The sequence below is a fragment of the Nilaparvata lugens genome, chromosome 9 (genome assembly GCF_014356525.2).
Source record: "Nilaparvata lugens isolate BPH chromosome 9, ASM1435652v1, whole genome shotgun sequence".
Lineage (NCBI taxonomy): Eukaryota > Metazoa > Arthropoda > Insecta > Hemiptera > Delphacidae > Nilaparvata > Nilaparvata lugens.
The window spans coordinates 42,225,332-42,243,093 of NC_052512.1; the positions used below are offsets into that span (position 1 = coordinate 42,225,332).

General features: G+C 31.9%; 2 protein-coding genes across 3 annotated transcripts in view; one reads left to right on the forward strand and one right to left on the reverse strand.

The window, feature by feature from the left end:
• The window catches only part of LOC111055698 (tropomyosin-1), a 58,187-nt gene extending 44,589 nt beyond the window's left edge, over positions 1-13,598 (forward strand). The window contains exon 10 of one of the 2 annotated variants that reach the window (XM_039435900.1): positions 324-411. In XM_039435900.1, coding sequence (XP_039291834.1) covers positions 324-406 — 83 coding nt within the window. In that variant the 3' untranslated portion in view covers positions 407-411. Of the gene's footprint in view, positions 1-323; positions 412-8,857 lie in introns of those variants that run through there. The other variant, XM_039435899.1, reaches the window with a different exon arrangement.
• Positions 9,041-12,736, reverse strand: LOC120352975 (clumping factor B-like). The gene is made up of 2 exons (XM_039435340.1): positions 12,227-12,736; positions 9,041-9,682 (listed from the first exon to the last, which is right to left on the reverse strand). Exons 1-2 carry the CDS (start codon positions 12,734-12,736, stop codon positions 9,041-9,043), a joined length of 1,152 nt encoding a protein of 383 aa, XP_039291274.1.
• Positions 13,599-17,762: the final 4,164 nt, after the last annotated feature.

A 17,762-nucleotide genomic window follows, 5' to 3' on the forward strand; every position in this document is an offset into this window, starting at 1 on the left:
TTTTGGATGCAACACGTTGCGTTTTTTAAGATACGAAAGAGCATCTGTTGCTTATGGAAAGATACATTACAGCTCCTTGTTTATCTTTTCGGATTCAACACGTTGCGTTTGAGAAGATACAAAAAAACATCTGTTGCTTATGGAAAGATACATTAAAGCTCCTTGTGTATCTTCTCGGATGCAACATGTTGCTTTTAAGAAGATACAAAAGAGCAACTGTTGCTTATGGACAGATACAGGTAATTGAAGGTCAATTACCCTCCCATGACGGATGTCACTTTTTTCACTAATTCTAATATTTAACTAAAATTGATCGCTTTCAGATGGAGTTCGACGGGAGAAAGAAAAATACAAGGGCATTGTTGACGATTTGGACACGACACTTGTCGACTTTGCCAGCTCTTAGATTTACAAAAAAATTTTACACAATTCCACACTCATCAACACAAATTCATATATAAATTGAAACTCATCACATAGAAATCACTCTAATCATAATTCCTAACACTTCAAAAATAAATACAAACTGAATTGAATTTAGTTACGGTAACACAAAACATAAATACATGAGAAATTGGATTTAGTTTTCACTAAAGATAAATACGAAAGATATTGAATTTTCTTTTCACTGAAAATAAATACAAAAGAAAATCCACACTGATCAACAAAATTTCATATTTAATCAATTAAAACAATAAAATCACTCTAATCATAATTCCTAACACTTCAAAAATGAATATAAACTGAATTAAATTTAGTTACAGTGTCACAAAAATAGATACAAAAGTAATTGAATTTACTTTCCATTAAAGATAAATACAAAAAATATTGAATTATCTTTTCACTGAAAATAAATACAAAAGAAATTCCACACTGATCAACAAAATTTCATATTTAATTAATTAAAACAATAAAATCACTCTAATCATAATTCCTAACACTTCAAAATTAAATACAAACTGAGTTAAATTTAGTTACGGTAACACAAAACATAAATACATGAGAAATTGGATTTAGTTTTCACTAAAGATAAATACAAAAGTTATTGAATTTTCTTTTCACTGAAAATAAATACTAAAGAAATTCCACACTGATCAACAAAAATTCATATTTACATAGTTAAAACAAGAAAATCACATCAATCATAATTCCTAACACTTCAAAAATAAATACAAACTGATTTGAATTTAGTTACAGTGTCACAAAAAATAGATACAAAAGACATTGAATTTAGTTTTCACTAATGATAAATACAAAAGATATTGAATTTTCTTTTCACTAAAGTTAAATACAAAAGACATTGGATCCACGTTTAACAAAAATTAAATAAAAAGGACATTGAATTTACTTCCACTACAATTGAATACAAAATACATTGGATTCACTTTTAACAAGTAGATGAATAATTCAAAATTTCAGAAGAAGTCTATGATAATTATATATTTCTATCCAAATCATACTCTATTAATTATTTATTTTTCTTAAACTAACATACTTGTTTGCCGGTTGCACAAAACTCAGTGAATTTTCTTTTCACTAAAATTAAATACAAAAGACATTGGAATAACTTTTCTCCAAAATTTAATACAAAAGACATTGGATTCACCTTCAACGAAAATTAAATACAAAACAAATTGAATTAACTTTCAACTGCAATTGAATACAAAAGACATCGCATTCACTTCCCACTAAAAGAAATACAAAATAATTGAATTTAGCCTACATATCACAAACCAATACAAATGCTTCATAGTACTCATATACAGTCAACACAGACACACATAAAAATGGAGACAGTATCAAAAATGTATTTTTTTTTTATTTTATTTATTCAATTTATTAATTCAGCTCAGATCGGGAGAGGAAAACTAATAATTTATACAACAGATTGCATCTGACTTTGAAAATATTTTTGAACAGAGGATTAGGCTACCCTTGATACTAAAGATACTATATAGCCTAAGACTGGGCACACACCTGTTAGTCAAGACAAGACAAGACATGATCAGACACGTACAGTCACAATACTTCACATTGTTGCTTATGACGCAACACACATCAATTAGTCACTGCAATTAGATATGTCTTCATAAGTAACTATGTGAAGTATTGTGACTGAACGTGTCTGATCATGACACGACAAGACAAGACAAGACAAGATCAGATACGTTTAGTCACAATACTTCACATAGTTGCTTATGACGCAACACACATCAATTAGTCACTGCAATTATACATGTCTTCATAAGCAACTATGTGAAGTATTGTGCCTAAACGTGTCTGATCATGTCTTATCTTGTCTTGTCGTGTCATGATCAGACACGTTCAGTCACAATACTTCACATAGTTGCTTATGAAGACATGTCCAATTACAATGACTAATCAGTGTGAGTTTTGTCATAAGCAACTATATGTGAAGTATTGTGCCTAAACGTGTCTGATCATGTCTTGTCTTGTCATGATCAGACACGTTCAGTCACAATACTTCACATAGTTGCTTATGAAGACATGTCTAATTACAATGACTAATCAGTGTGAGTTTTGTCATAAGCAACTATATGTGAAGTATTGTGACTAAACGTGTCTGATCATGTCTTGTCTTGTCGTGTCATGATCAGACACGTTCAGTCACAATACTTCACATAGTTGCTTATGAAGACATGTCTAATTACAATGACTAATCAGTGTGAGTTTTGTCATAAGCAACTATATGTGAAGTATTGTGACTAAACGTGTCTGATCATGTCTTGTCTTGTCTTGACTAACTGGGTTGTGCCTAGCCAAAGAGCTTATGTGGGCATCAGCCTTAGTGCCGGTTGCAGAAAATCCGGTTAAATTTAAACTGTGATTAATTCCAATCAGAGTCTTATCAAAAATACCTGCTCTGATTGGTTCTCGTGAAATAATTAATCACGGTTAAAATTTAATTGGCTTTTCTACAACCGGGCTCAAGTATGATTATTATTAGATACAGGTTATAACCGAAAGCATTTTGAAAAATATTGTAAAACAGTAAAACTTTGAAAAACAGCAAATAAATCAAAGAAAAAAAAGATTATGGTGAACATTACATGACGTGAATACATATTCAATAAATGTAAACGCGGAAAAACTGATGGAAAAAATTGTAAAACAATGAAACTTTGAAAAACAACAAATAATTCAAGAAAAATAGATTATGATGTACATGACATTACATGTATACATTTTTAACAAATAATACACACTGAACAATTTTGAATATCACTCAACGCAAATAGATTGTATGAAAAGAAAATTCGAAAAACAACATATAATTCAATGAAAATTAGATTACGGTTGAACTAAAATAAAATAACCAAATAATATTCATAGAACTATGGGAAACAACAAATAATTCAAAGAAAATAGATTATGATATACATGACATGAATATATATTATTTATTCTCAATGAATAATATACACTAAAAAACTTCAAAATTTTCAGAACGAAAATAGATTAGATGGAAAGAAAATTTGTAAACCAATAAAACTATGAAAAACAACAAATATAGATTATGATTCACATGACATGACTTGAATACATCTTCAACAAATAATACACATAATACATATACATAATGACAAATAATACACATAATACACAAATACACAATAATACATAATACATAATAAACAAATAATACACATAATATATAATACATATACATAATGACATGTATACATTTTCAATAAATAATACACATTGAACAATTTTGAATATCACTAAACACAAATAGATGAGATGAAAAAAGAATTCCAAAAACAATGAAAAAAGACACACATAGTTAATAGAAGGAGAGAGCAAGTCTGGTTTAAGGTATTCTAACTGCTTTATTAACCCTGAAACTGCTAATGCTTTTTTGCATCTTGATTTATTATTATTTTTTAACCATTCCTAATGTAATATAAAACATTTTATGACCTTTTATTGTTATCTATTACAGTTTCTACCGGAGTTTTCGCCGTGTTTACGCCTTGTTTTATTCTGCTATGTAAACTGTATTTTTAGTGGAGATGTTAATTTCCTTTTTTGTTGAATATTCATTTGTGTAAATATAAATCCCAGACATTTTAGTGGATGTAGATCAACGTCAGTAGACGGAGGGGTGGAGAAGAAGGAGGAGAATAAGAAAGGGAAGAAGAAGATGGAAGAGAATGAGTAAAAGAGGTAGAAGAAGAAGGAGAAGAGGGAGAAGAAGAAGAAATGGAAGAAGGAGGAGAAGACTGAGGAAGTAGTCTTCCTCCCTGTCTTCTTTTCTTTCTCCTATTTATCATCCTTCTTCTTGTTCCCTTCTTCTCCCCTTCTTCTTCCCTTCGTTTTCTTCTTCCCCTTCTTCTCCTCCTCATCCTCCTCCTCCTCCTCTTTATCATTTTTTTGTTTCTCCTTCTTCCACGTCTTCTTCTTCTTCTTCGTCTTCTCCTTCTTCTGCTACTTCTTCTTCTCCTTTTTGTTCTTCTTCTTGTTGTTGTTGTTCTTCTTCTTCTTCTTCTCCTTCTTCTTCTTCTTCTTCTTCTTCTTCTTCTTCTCTTCTTCTTCTTCTTCTTCTTCTTCCTCTTCCTCTTCTTCTTCTTCTTCTTCCTCTTCCTCTTCTTCTTCTTCTTCTTCTTCTTCATCTTCTTTTTCTTCATCCCCTTTCTCTTCTCCTTCTTCTCCTTTATCTTCTATCACTCCTTCTCCTTTTTCTGCTCCACCTGTGTGGTAACTATTATAAATTTTTCAGTTGTTTTTGTTTCCAAAAAACTTGTTCGCCAAATCGAATTTAGTAGGCACCTCTTCATACCTCAACCTTTTGAACCTCCAGTATCTTTTCGAAAATATTTTTATACATAGTGAGTCATATGTATGGGAACCCTTCAATAAGTTGGAGACTGTTGTAGATATAATCTTAGAGAAACAATAGCATAAGTAGATATTCCATGGTATAGGGTGTTTATGTCGCAACTTTTACTGTTATCTCAAGCCGTTAGTCCACGTAGTTCTTTCCTGTGAAGCTTTATGACGCTGGTAGTCTCTCATATTGTGCCGTTCATACACTTTCACCCCAACAAAACAGTAAAATTCTACAACAATCAACATTAATCGGCTTGAGATAACAGTAATAGTTGCGACATAAGCGCCCTATACCATGGGATATCTACTTACGCTATTGTTTCTCTATGTTAATTTGTAGTGCAGTGACAATTTCATAATCTCTGATTTATTTTATTTGTAGCTATTTTGGAAAATTTACCCCAACCCATACTTTGGGCCGGTTTCTGAGCTCGGGTTTCAGCCAAGTTCCAGACTTTAAACAGCTGGAGTCAGAAAATTGGCTTTCCAAAACGGGGCGTAGTCGTAGTTGTTATGATAATCCTTAATTTTTTCATTTCTATGATTGGAAAAGTTTTTCCTTGACGAAAAGAGACATTCCTGAATAATTCAAAAAATAGCTGAAACTCTACACTATTTTTTCTCCATTTTATTCTGCGTTCAATTTTCTATTTTTTCGAAATGTAATGTCTAAACGTGGACAACAACTACCAAATACCTTGAAGAAATATAGACCCACAATGCCTATGCCTTACCTCTTACTTGAAATTGAAGGCCGCCATTGGGGTATTTTAGCACAAGATATTATATCTATATGTTTGTAATATTATAGATTACTAGTAGCTCTGTGAACAGTAGACCTCACGCAGTATTCTCACCCACAAGTACCTGATTGAGACTATAGACCTTATGGAAATACAGCAATAGACTGGCTTCTCCACACATCTGTGTAATCACTTGTCAGCTGATTTATGATGAATAATTCTATAGTCTGATTTTTACTCTAATATTGGCGTATGAAGGAGGCTCCTTTTTCCTTTTATATTATCTTTGAAATGCAAAATTTCCAAAAACCTTGTATATACGTCGACGCGCAATTAAAAAAAGAACATACCTGTCAAATTTCATGAAAATCTATTACCGCGTTTCGCCGTAAATGCGCAACATTTAAACATTAAGAGAAATGCCAAACCGTCGACTTGAACCTTAGACCTCACTTCGCTCGGTCAACAAAGGCATTGGTATGTAATAATCTTATGGGTTGCCCTCTCAATGGCCGATTTCAATTCCGATTTCAATTGGCCAGTTTATCAGAGATTGACAATGGTGTAATAACCGAAACCGGCCTTTCTAATTATCAATAAATCAGTGGTTTTTTGACAATTTCTCAGTCTTTTTCATTCAATATGAATAATTACCACAATATCAACTTCTCAACTACACAAAAAGATTTCAATTCCTAGTACGACACTAGCGCTGCATGTGAGTCTATGCATCTTTAAGGTCTTTGACTATGACTATGCCCCGTTTCGGAAAGCCAATTTTCTGACTCCAGCTGTTTAAAGTCTAGAACTTATCTGAAACCCGAGCTCGGAAACCGGCCATGAATTTGAATTTGATTGACCAATAAAGCACCTTATGTAAATATTCACTCATCCCAAATAGGTAATGAACTATTATGATAAATCATTATATAAATAATGATTAAATTTAATTATGAAATAAAATATATTTTTAAAATGAAGATAAATAAATAAAATATATAAAATATTTAATTATATAAATTATAATTATTGGGCTAAAAAGTTCACTCCAACCGATACTCTACGTTTCAATTAATTTGATAAATGAAGCTCCTTACTTAAATAATGATTCATTTTTTTGTAAAATAATGATTGTGGCTTTAAGAAATTCCCTCTATAGTGAGGTCCACGTTATAATGGCAGTGGATTGATTGATTGATTGATTGATTGATTGAGTACTTTATTTATGTAGATTACAATATATAATGGCTTATACACTTATATACAATAGCTGAATACAATACAATACAGCAAAATTATAGATGAATTTACATGATATAGACTAAGAAAATAATTATTGAACTGTATATGATATGAAAAAGCAATTTGTAATATAATAACTATAGATAATAATCATATTGTTATGCATCTACATAAATTGGCGGAGCTTTGGACATATCAATGTCCATTCTTCGGAAAGAATATTAAAAATATCCTCCCCACTAACTCTCTACCAAAGATAAAAAAAGTGGAGAAAGATAGGAGAACAGCGTTGCCGATTCTCTGCCTTGCCACTGCCTTCCATAGAGAATAGCTGATATCTGATGTAATATTAACTGTTTATTCTTGTTTGGAATAATCAATAATTATATTTTATTCTTGATAATAAATATATATATTATTTTTCAATTATTTGATAATAAATTTGAATTTCTATGATTGAGATCAAACATATTTGGCAATTGATCATTAATTTCGACAATTTTGAAAAGAGATATGTCAATATAGCGGAGCTTGAAGAGGGTAGCGCTATCTGCTTTGTTGAATGATAGACAAGGATAGCAACAGCAATGTTAATCAAATACTGCCATTATAACGTGGACCTCACTATGGGAAGATGATAAATAAATAGTGGTCGAGTGTTTCTCATCAACCTTGAGCGTCTATAGTGAGGTCCACGTTATAATGGCAGTGTTTGATTAGCAATGTTATTGCTATCCTTGTCTATCATTCCACAAAGCAGATAGCGCTATCTCTTTATCGCTTTGATCAGTTGCCGGATGGTCTTTGAACAATGTAGAATTATTGATTAATTAACAGAGTATCACATATCAATTATGTAGATTCATTATGAAACCATTGAAAAATATAATTTTTCGCTCAATAAAATATGATTGATTATTTTAAACGAGAATGATCAGTTAATATTACATCAATAAACCTGTATCAGCTACCGTCTATAGAAGGCATCGACAAGACAGAGAATCGGCAACGTTGTTCTCCTATCTTTCTTCACTGCAATTATAACGTGCACCTCACTATAGGAAGATGATACAAAGATCACCACAAAATGATACAGTATCAATACAATATGATACAGTATCATTCCAATTTGATTCAAAACTCCATAATTTGATACAAAACTTCCAAACTTTTGCAACAGTGCAGAGGTAGGAAAGGATAGCGGTATCTGCTTTGCGGAATGATAGACAAGGATAGCAACACCAATGTCAATCAAATACAGCCATTACAACGTGGATCTCACTATAGGAAGATGATACAAAGATCACCACAAAATGATACAGTATCAACACAATATGATACAGTATCATATCAATTTGATACAAAACTCCATTATTTGATACAAAACTTCCAAACTTTTGCAACAGTGCAGAGGTAGGAAAGGATAGCGCTATCTGCTTTGTGGAATGATAGACAAGGATAGCAACACCGTTGTCAATCAAATACTGCCATTATAACGTGGACCTCACTATAGAGGGAATTTCTTGAAGCTGCAATAATTATTTAATCAGATAATTTGATATCAGATATACCGGTACCAGCTATTCTCTATGAAAGGCGGTTGCAAGGCAGAGAATCGGCAACTCTGTTCTCCCATATTTCTTCACTGCCATTATAACGTGAACCTCACTATAGAGTTGTTTTAAACTATGATAATGTCTTTCCATTAACCATACTATAGAATCATTTTCAATAATTATGATGATGGTCTACGTTATAATGACAGTATTTCATCAACTTTGGTTTTGCTATTCTAGTTTATCATTCAACAAAGACCGGTGGTACTATCCTTTTTTAGGTCCACAACGATGCCAATTATGTTTTTGACAGTGTACAAATATAATTAATTAATGCAGAGAATCGGCATCGCTATTCTTCTATCTTTATCCACTGCCATTATAACGTGGACCTCACTATAGTTCTGTACAAACGTAGTAGTCCTACTTCCATTCACACAGTTCTTTTCCTCTATATTTCAGATGAGCTCGGTCTCAACAAGGACAGATACAAGTCTCTGGCTGACGAGATGGACTCCACCTTCGCTGAATTGGCCGGTTACTAAACCACCGTTAACTTTAACCGAGATCAATCTCTCTTCTTTCAGAATGCTTTCATCGTTTTCTCTTATCCACATCCAAATTTTTTCTATCGCGTTTTCTTTGTCATTTCGTCAAACATAAAAAATCTACTTGGATCTTCCTGGAACTTCTTGGATCTTCTTGGATTCTCCTGGAATTGCTTGAGTCTTCTTGGGAGTTCTTGAATCTTCTAGGATTGTCTTGGAGCTTCTTGGATCTTCTTGGGTTCTCCTGGAACTTCTTGGATTTTCTTGGATCTCCTCTTGGATCCATCTTGAACTTCTTGGATCTTCTTGGATCTCCTCTTGGATTCTCCTGAAACTCCTTGAATCTTCTTGGATTCTCCTTGAACTTCTTGGATCTTCTTGGATCTCCTCTTGGATTCTCCTTGAACTTCTTGGATCTTCTTGGATCTCCTCTTGGATTCTCCTGGATCTTCTTGGATTTTCCTGGATCTTCTCTTGGATTCTCCTGGAACTTCTTGGATTTTCTTGGATCTCCTCTTGGATTCTCCAGGAACTTCTTCAATCTTCTTGGATCTCCTCTTGGATTCTCCTGAAACTTTAAGACTTCTTGAATCTTCTTGGATCTTCTTGGATCTCCTCTTGGATTCTCCTGGAACTTCTTGAATCTCCTTGGATCTCCTCTTGGATTCTCCTGGATCTTCTTGAATTCTCTTGGATTCTCCTGGAACTTCTTGAAACTTCTAAGATCCTCTAGGATCTTCTTGAATATTCTTGGATCCAAGTGAATCTCAGTGTATATTCAATTCCTCAACCCTCTACTAGAGGACTAATCAATCAGATCTATTTCTATCAATAATATCATAGCACTACATCAATAACTAGGAATAATAATATTATTTATAAGATATAAGATAACAAATATTTGATAATACCAACAAAAAGGTGTGAGAGCTGAAAATATATACATTGAGAACCATCATCAAAAAGAATTGATCATACATATTTTATGTGAGATAAAATTACATCAAGATGAGAGAAGATTATGATCAATAAGATATGATTGTTGCATTGAGTTATCTATATTATAATAAAGGAAAAAACTTGCTTATACATGTAGTGGATAGGAAATTCACGAATGACGCATCATCACTTCTCAACTACTCAACTGATCAACTTGAAATCTTGGATATTGATTCATAATTTATCAAGGATTGTTATACGCACGTAGGGGATAGGAAATACACGAATGACGCATCATCACGTCTCAACTACTCAACTGATTTACTTGAAATTTTGGATATTGATTCATAATTTACCAAGGATGGTTATAGGCCTATTTTCAATCCAGAATAGGTCAAGTTTACAGGTAGACACTCGCGGAGCACGGGTTACGAGCTAGTTATACATGTAATTTAGAGTGTAAGTCTCAAAATTTTTAGAACTGGGATGATAAAGAAAGTGGGTCTCAATATGAATAAGATACACAGGAGATCATTGTATTGGAATTAATATTATCATCGAAAATAGTACTGAAACCAAAATAAATGGGATTCTATGATCCTAGAAAATTGACAACATAGGTTTTGACAACATCAACATAATTATTCACATAAAGTGGGTCTCAATATGAATTGGATACACAGAAGATCAATGTATTGGAATTAATATCATCATCAAAAATAGTACTGAAACCAAAATAAATGGGATTCTATGATCCTAGAAAATTGACAACATAGTTTTTGACAACATCAACATAATTATTGTTGATGACAAAATCAATAATTAATTAACAATATAGTTTTGTTGATGATATTATGTGTTCCCCCCTTCTAGAGATTAGTTCCCTCTCCCCTCAATAATATATATATTAAGCCAAATTATACCTAGAGTTTAGTCGATTTAGAATAACTTATTCAAGCAGTCGGTAACCGATTGTTCATCTCTAGTCTTTCTTGGTGGTTATTTGATTTTAACTTGTTTGTTTTTTGAGTAGTTTAGAGACTTTAAACTTTAATTAAATTCGATCACCATCTAGTCAAAATGAGTGTTAATAATCTTAGCTTCTTGTTTTCTTAGACATTTTGACCCGGTTGCACAAAAGCTGGTTAAACTTTAACCGAGATTAATTCCAGGAGAACCAAGCCGTCAATCTTAGCCTCTTGTTTTCTTAGACACTTTGGCCCCGTTGCACAAAATCTGGTTAAACTTTAACCGTGATTAATTCCACGAGAACCAAGCATGATTGGTTCCCGTGGAATTAATCACGGTTAAAATTTGACCAGCAACCAATCAGAGAAGCCGTATTTTCTAAACGGGTCTCGTGAAATTGATCACGGTTAAAATTTGACCAGCAACCAATCAGGGAAGCCGTCTTTTCTAAACGGGTCTCGTGATATTAATCACGGTTAAAACTTAACCAGCTTTTGTGTAACTGGCAATTTGAGTTGAAAATCTATCAGTAGTTGTTACAGTTTTTTTCTGTAGCTGTTTTTTCGTTTAATACAGTTTTTTCTCTCTATTTAGATTTTTTCTTTCGTTTAATACATTTTTTTCTCCCTATTTATCTAGGAAATGTATTTTTGACAATGATGCACTAACAGCCCAATTTATTTAGAACTAGTTACCTTTTGAATTTACCCCTAACACTTAATGCGTGCTACTCTATATCTATTTATGTTATATTGATAAATGCACTACAATGGTTTAATTATCATCATTATTACTATATATATATATATAATATTACGACGAATTGTATTGTTGGGAATAATTTTAAATAACATTTTATTATATATTATATTTTGAATGTATAAATATTTTAAGCTCAGTAATAGTGTTGTATGGATGTTTGAGTGGGAAAATATTATAATAGTTATAAATATTATAAATAACTTATTAATTATTATAGATTAATCGATCGTGTATAACATCGCCCTTGATCGAAGCTTTATTTAGATAAATATATATTTATTTTTGTTGTTATCTAATTGTAGATTAGTTTAAGTTATAACTCCAGCTGTTCATAAATCTAAACATAATAACATCAATAATATTTTGTGCTAGAAAATATCAATGTGCCATAATATTCTAGCATTATTCTTGTTGCCAGTAGATGGTTCGGATAACACCTAAATTTATGGTAATAACAACTTATTTATGAACTTGGAATTTGTGAATATGTAGCTCATGTCTTGTGAGAGAGATTCATCCCAGTAATAAATTGAAATTATATTCCAATTACAATCTACTGCAAAACATCTGAAGCAGCTTCATATTGAGACTAGTGTATGGTTGTCCTACAAACCGTATCCGTATCAGTATCTGTATCCGTTATTGTCCTTGAAACAGTATCTGTATAACTATCCAGATCCGTATCCGTATCAGTGTCAGTATCAGTATCCATATAAGGGTGTGTGTCAGTAATATCAATATCAATATCAGTATCAGTATCAGTGTCAGTATCAGTATCGGTATCGGTATCAGTATCAGTATCCGTATCAGTATCAGTATCAGTGTCGGTGTCGGTGTCAGTATCAGTATCAGTATCAGTATCACTATCAGTATCAGTATCAGTATCAGTATAAGTATCAGTATCAGTATCAGTATCAGTATCAGTATCAGTATATGTATCTGTATCAATATAAGTATCAGTATCAGTATCAGTGTCAGTGTCAGTATCAGTATCCGTATCAGTATCCGTATCTGTATCCGTATCAGTATCAGTATCATTATTGGTATTCATATCAGTATCAGTATCCGTATCAGTATCAGTATTGTTATCAGTATCTGTAACCGTATCTGTATCAGTATACATTTAAGTGTACATATCAGTGATATTACTATCAATATCAGTATCAGTATACATATAAGTGTACATATCAGTGATATTACTATCAGTATCAGTTTCAGTTTCAGTATCAGTATACATATAAGTGTACATATCAGTGAAATTACTATCAATATCAGTATCAGTTTCAATATCAGTGTCAGTATCAGTTTCAATATCAGTGTCAGTATCAGTATCAGTATCATTATCATTATTAGTGTCCGTATCAGTATCAGTATGAGAACAGTAACTAATAAAACCTGTATGATTTTTGTAAGATTTGCTTGAAACTCTAAAAATTTAGATGATTATATTATTATCTATTGATAGCTAATGATTTCAATATAATATCTTGTTTGAAAATATATGAAGTCCCAAACTTTTTGAACAGCTATAAAGTTTTCCTTATGGAAGAGTGATTCATCTGTCTCAATGTACCAATGTCTCATTGTCTCCTGTCAATCGATTTCAATGTATCAATGTATCATTATATCCTGTCAATCGAGTTCAGTGTATCAATGTATCATTATATCCTGTCAATCGAGTTCAATGTATCAGTGTCTCCTGTCAATCGAGTTCAATCTATCAATGCCTCAGTGCCTCCAGTTATTTGAGTTTTGTTTCTACGATCAGCCTATCTTTTATTATTCTAGTATTGTCATTTATTTTTGATTTAGTGGTATGGAATTTGATGATGTTTAATTTCCAATTGAAATGATATAATAATATTGATCAATAAACCTGTATATGATTTGTTGAATATTGCAATAAGAGGAATAATATTCTGACTCAACGCTGATGAGATATTAATATTTTGTGAAATATAATGAAGGTTTCACTCAAAATGTTATACTTTAGTATTATTTTTTTCAATCCTTTCCCCTTAACTAGTAGCTCTGTGAACAGTAGACCTCACGCAGTTTATAATGTTCCGCAATATAGAAATCATAATTACATCCACAGCTGTAAATAAATTATACAGTAAACATATGAAAAAGGCACTTACAGTGCACATAAATTATACAGTATCAACAAAATAGTACTATTACTACTATAGTAATCAGCCAAATAATTATTATATGAGGCCCAACCTCATGAAGCCCAAGGCACAGTTCCTCAAAGAACTCGAACGCTACAACAAGGAGAAAGAGGAAAAGTCTTAGAACCTAACTCAACCTAGCTTTCACTCAACACTCGTTTCATAGTGACACAGTCAAACCATACAGAAAAGATACCATTATGCTGCATTAAAGGATTTCACTCAACAAATACCAAGTTCGTTTCACAGTAACACAATCAAACCATAAAGAAAAGATTGCCTAATGCTTTTGTGAGGTCCGCGTTATAATGGCAGTGAAGAAAAATGGGGAACAGGGTTGCCGATTCTCCATATTTGACTCCATATTGCTACGGACTACTAAAACACAGCCAACTGTATTGGATAACTGTTACTCAAATCTTCCAATTACATTTGAACAAATATTAGCTTTTATATTCTTTGATAAATAATCAATTTCATGTCAAATACATTAAATCAATCAATAATTCAAAACTTTCATAACTGAGATCAGTAGAGATTACCGTATTGAATGGGCGAAGCGAATTCTATGTTTCAAGTCAATCGGCGTTTGTCTGTTTGTTTGTACCGCAGTTACAGTCGCAGTTATGGACCGATTTGAATGAAATTTGGAATACAAGTACTTTGAAACGAGACGCAGAAACATATGTATTTACAATTTTTGAATTCATCCACGTTTCAAGATGGCGGTCCTTTATTCAGAAATTTTCATTCATTCATTTATTTATTGTACAAAATGCTACAATCATAATATAATTATGAAATTGAAGGAAAAACTAGGCTGAGCCTGTACTATTTCTCCCCATAAATTTTGATAAAAAGTTAATGTTGTCCAAAGATTGAGGCTATGATATCACAAAAAATGTACCCTAAAAATCGCGGGTGTGTGTGATTAGTGATGATGACTACTGTTCTCCGAACTACTAGTATATGATCAGACCTCACTATAGATTAAAGGGTGTCACTCAAGTTCGTTTCATATTGACACAGTAAAACCTTAGCGAAAAGATAGCATAATGCAAGATTGTAGGTGTTCACTCAACATATATCAAGGTTATTTCATAGTGATGAAGTTTTAAACATAGAGACAAAATAGTAGAATGCTATAGTGAGACCAACTTTTTAATGACAGTATTTGATAAGCATCAGTGTTGCTATCCTTGTCTATCATTCAACAAAGCAGATAGCGCTAACCTTTTCTGCCTCTGCAACGTTGCCAGATCGTTTTTCAACAATGTAGAAATATAATTAACTAACAAAATATTAAATCTCAATTATGAAATTTATTATTGAATCATTAAAAAATATATTTCCATTTCAAATAAAATATAGTTGATTATTTTTAAGAAGAATGAAAAGTTAATATTCCGGTATCAGCTATCTTCTATAGAAGGCAGTGGCAAGACAGAGAATCGGCCACCCTATTTTTTTATCTTTCTTCACTGCCATTACATGGACCTAAAAATAGATTGACGGGTTTCACAAGGTTCATTTCACAATGACCCACAGTAAAACTATAGAGAGAATATAGCATAATCTATTTTACATAAAATAATATTAAAGTAATATGAATTATTAAGAAAAGGCTTAGTTCAAAACTGTTCCTCTACAAACCTAATGCTAAATTGAAGATAAACTTATACTATCTTTTCTTAATGGTAAACCCTGATTTCTGATGGGATGAAACAGAATGCCTATGTTTCTTATGAGAGTGTTCAAACATTCTCATTTGCACTATCTAAATAGAAAAATAATAAAATTGTTTCTGATGGGACAGTTCACATATTTTTATTCTGTCATTGTGTAAACTTGAAAGAATAATATTTATTTTAGGGAGTGTTCACACAGTCTCATTCTGCTAATTTGTGAATAAACGATTGTTTGTTAATAAACAATTGTCTGTAATAAAAAGAATTAACATATAGAGAGGGAGTTTTTACAAAATGACAGAATGCATGTGTATGAACTATTATAATATATACAGTAGAATAGTAAATAGAAAAATATAAGTGTAATATTTACAGATATATTATGCGAATCAAAAACATTCTTAAGAAATTGATATTTCAGAAAATAATACTATTGAGTTGTTATTGAAAAATTATGAGTTTGTTCATACATTGACAGAAAGAAAATGTGTAAGAACTGAGTGATAACCAAAGGTTTTCTTTGTAGAATCGTATGGAATAAATATTAATACCATTGTTTTCAATGGGAGTTTTCACACATGTAAGGACACTTCCATACGAATAATGACATTCTTTGACTTCATCATAGCAGACATTTATTTGAAAGCAGATAGACTTTGTGATTGCTTCATTAGAAGCTGACAAAACTTAGAGAAATTTGGGAGAGGTCATGATTGGTGTTGTAAAATCGTTTAGATCGTATGGGTTTTGGCCAGAGCAAGTTAGACAGCAATAATATAAGCTAGACTTGTGATATTAATTTTAATATTACCTGTAATGCGCATTTCATGGTTCAATACAAAATTGCTAGACTCGTGATGATATTTGTTCATGAAATTTAATGTGAATTTGATATTTGAATGTACGTAAATTTGCAATTTGTTGACTTTGTGACACGTTAATTTGTGACGGTGAGTAATTTTGATTTTTAACATATCTAATGCTAAATTAATGTTTGTAAAAAACGTTACTTGACTGGTGTAAGTTTATGTTAGATTGTGCCCCAGATTCAATTCGCTAAATGAATTTCATTTTCCAATTTTTTTACGGAAAAATATAAATTTACAATACAGTGAACATACATACATGATAAAATTACTCAAGTAAAATGAAATGGACAGAAATGATATTAATGAATATTACACTGCAATAATCAGGACGGACTCGTTAAAGGTGTATGTCCTAGGATACTAAGATGTATAAAAATGTATTTTCCAGTGAACGTGTAATACATACAAAAGTTTGTTAAATAAATGGACAAATTATATAAATGGATTTGTTAATGTTTACTTTCATATTCCCGTTATCCGAATGTGCTATTTGTTGACCGAGCGAAGTGAGGTCTAAGATTCAAGTCGACGGTTTGGCATTTCTCTTAATGTTTATGTGTTGGAATGTTTAAATGTTTATATGTTGCGCATTTATGGCGAAACGCGGTAGTAGATTTTTATGAAATTTGACAGGTATGTTCCTTTTTCAATTGTGCGTCGACGTATATACTCGTACAAGGTTTTTGGAAATTTTGCATTTCAAGGACAATATAAAAGGAAAAAGGAGCCTCCTTCATGCGCCAATATTAGAGTAAAAATCAGACTATAGAATATTATTCATCATCATCATAAATCAGCTGACAAGTGATTGATTATACAGATGTGTGGAGAAGCCAGTCTATTGCTGTATTTCCATAAGGTCTATAGTTCCAATCAGGTACTTGTGGATGAGAATACTGCGTGAGGTCTACTGTTCACAGAACTACTAGTATACATATCTGCAAGACTGGTGTGAAGGTAATGTAATTGGATGTTGTATGTCTAGATACAGCATAAAAATAATTTAATAAAATAAAATCGCTGAACTTACAATGTACATGCAAGTTAACCTACATGAGCTGGATAAATATTGCTGAATATACAGGAAGCATATTTTATTGGAGAGTATTCTAGAGTACAATAGTTATTTGCATGGCTTGTGTAGGCTATGTAATTAGTTCATATCATTCTTGTACCTCCTATCCCGTATATTGTATAAGGTATTCAAAAATCAAAGCCAATACATCGTCATATCCTTTGTCCAGGTGAACGATTTACAGACTACTTACATTGTTGTGTCATGAGGGAGAGGCTCCTTACATAAAATAAACAATAAATAAACCACTGGAAAATCACAAATAATGATAGAAAAGTAATTTAACCTCAAATAGAATAGCGAAGAAGAAATAAACAACAAAAATCCAACCTTAAAAAATGTT

Excerpts from the sequence above, each read along its gene's own strand:
- LOC120352975 (XM_039435340.1), bottom strand. The coding sequence starts at position 12,736 with ATGTATACTGATACAGATACGGTTACAGATACTGATAACAATACTGAT. Across the intron at positions 9,683-12,226 it reads CAGATACTGATACGGATACG|AAGATCCTAGAGGATCTTAG; the intron begins GTTTGTAGGACA and ends AGAATATTCAAG.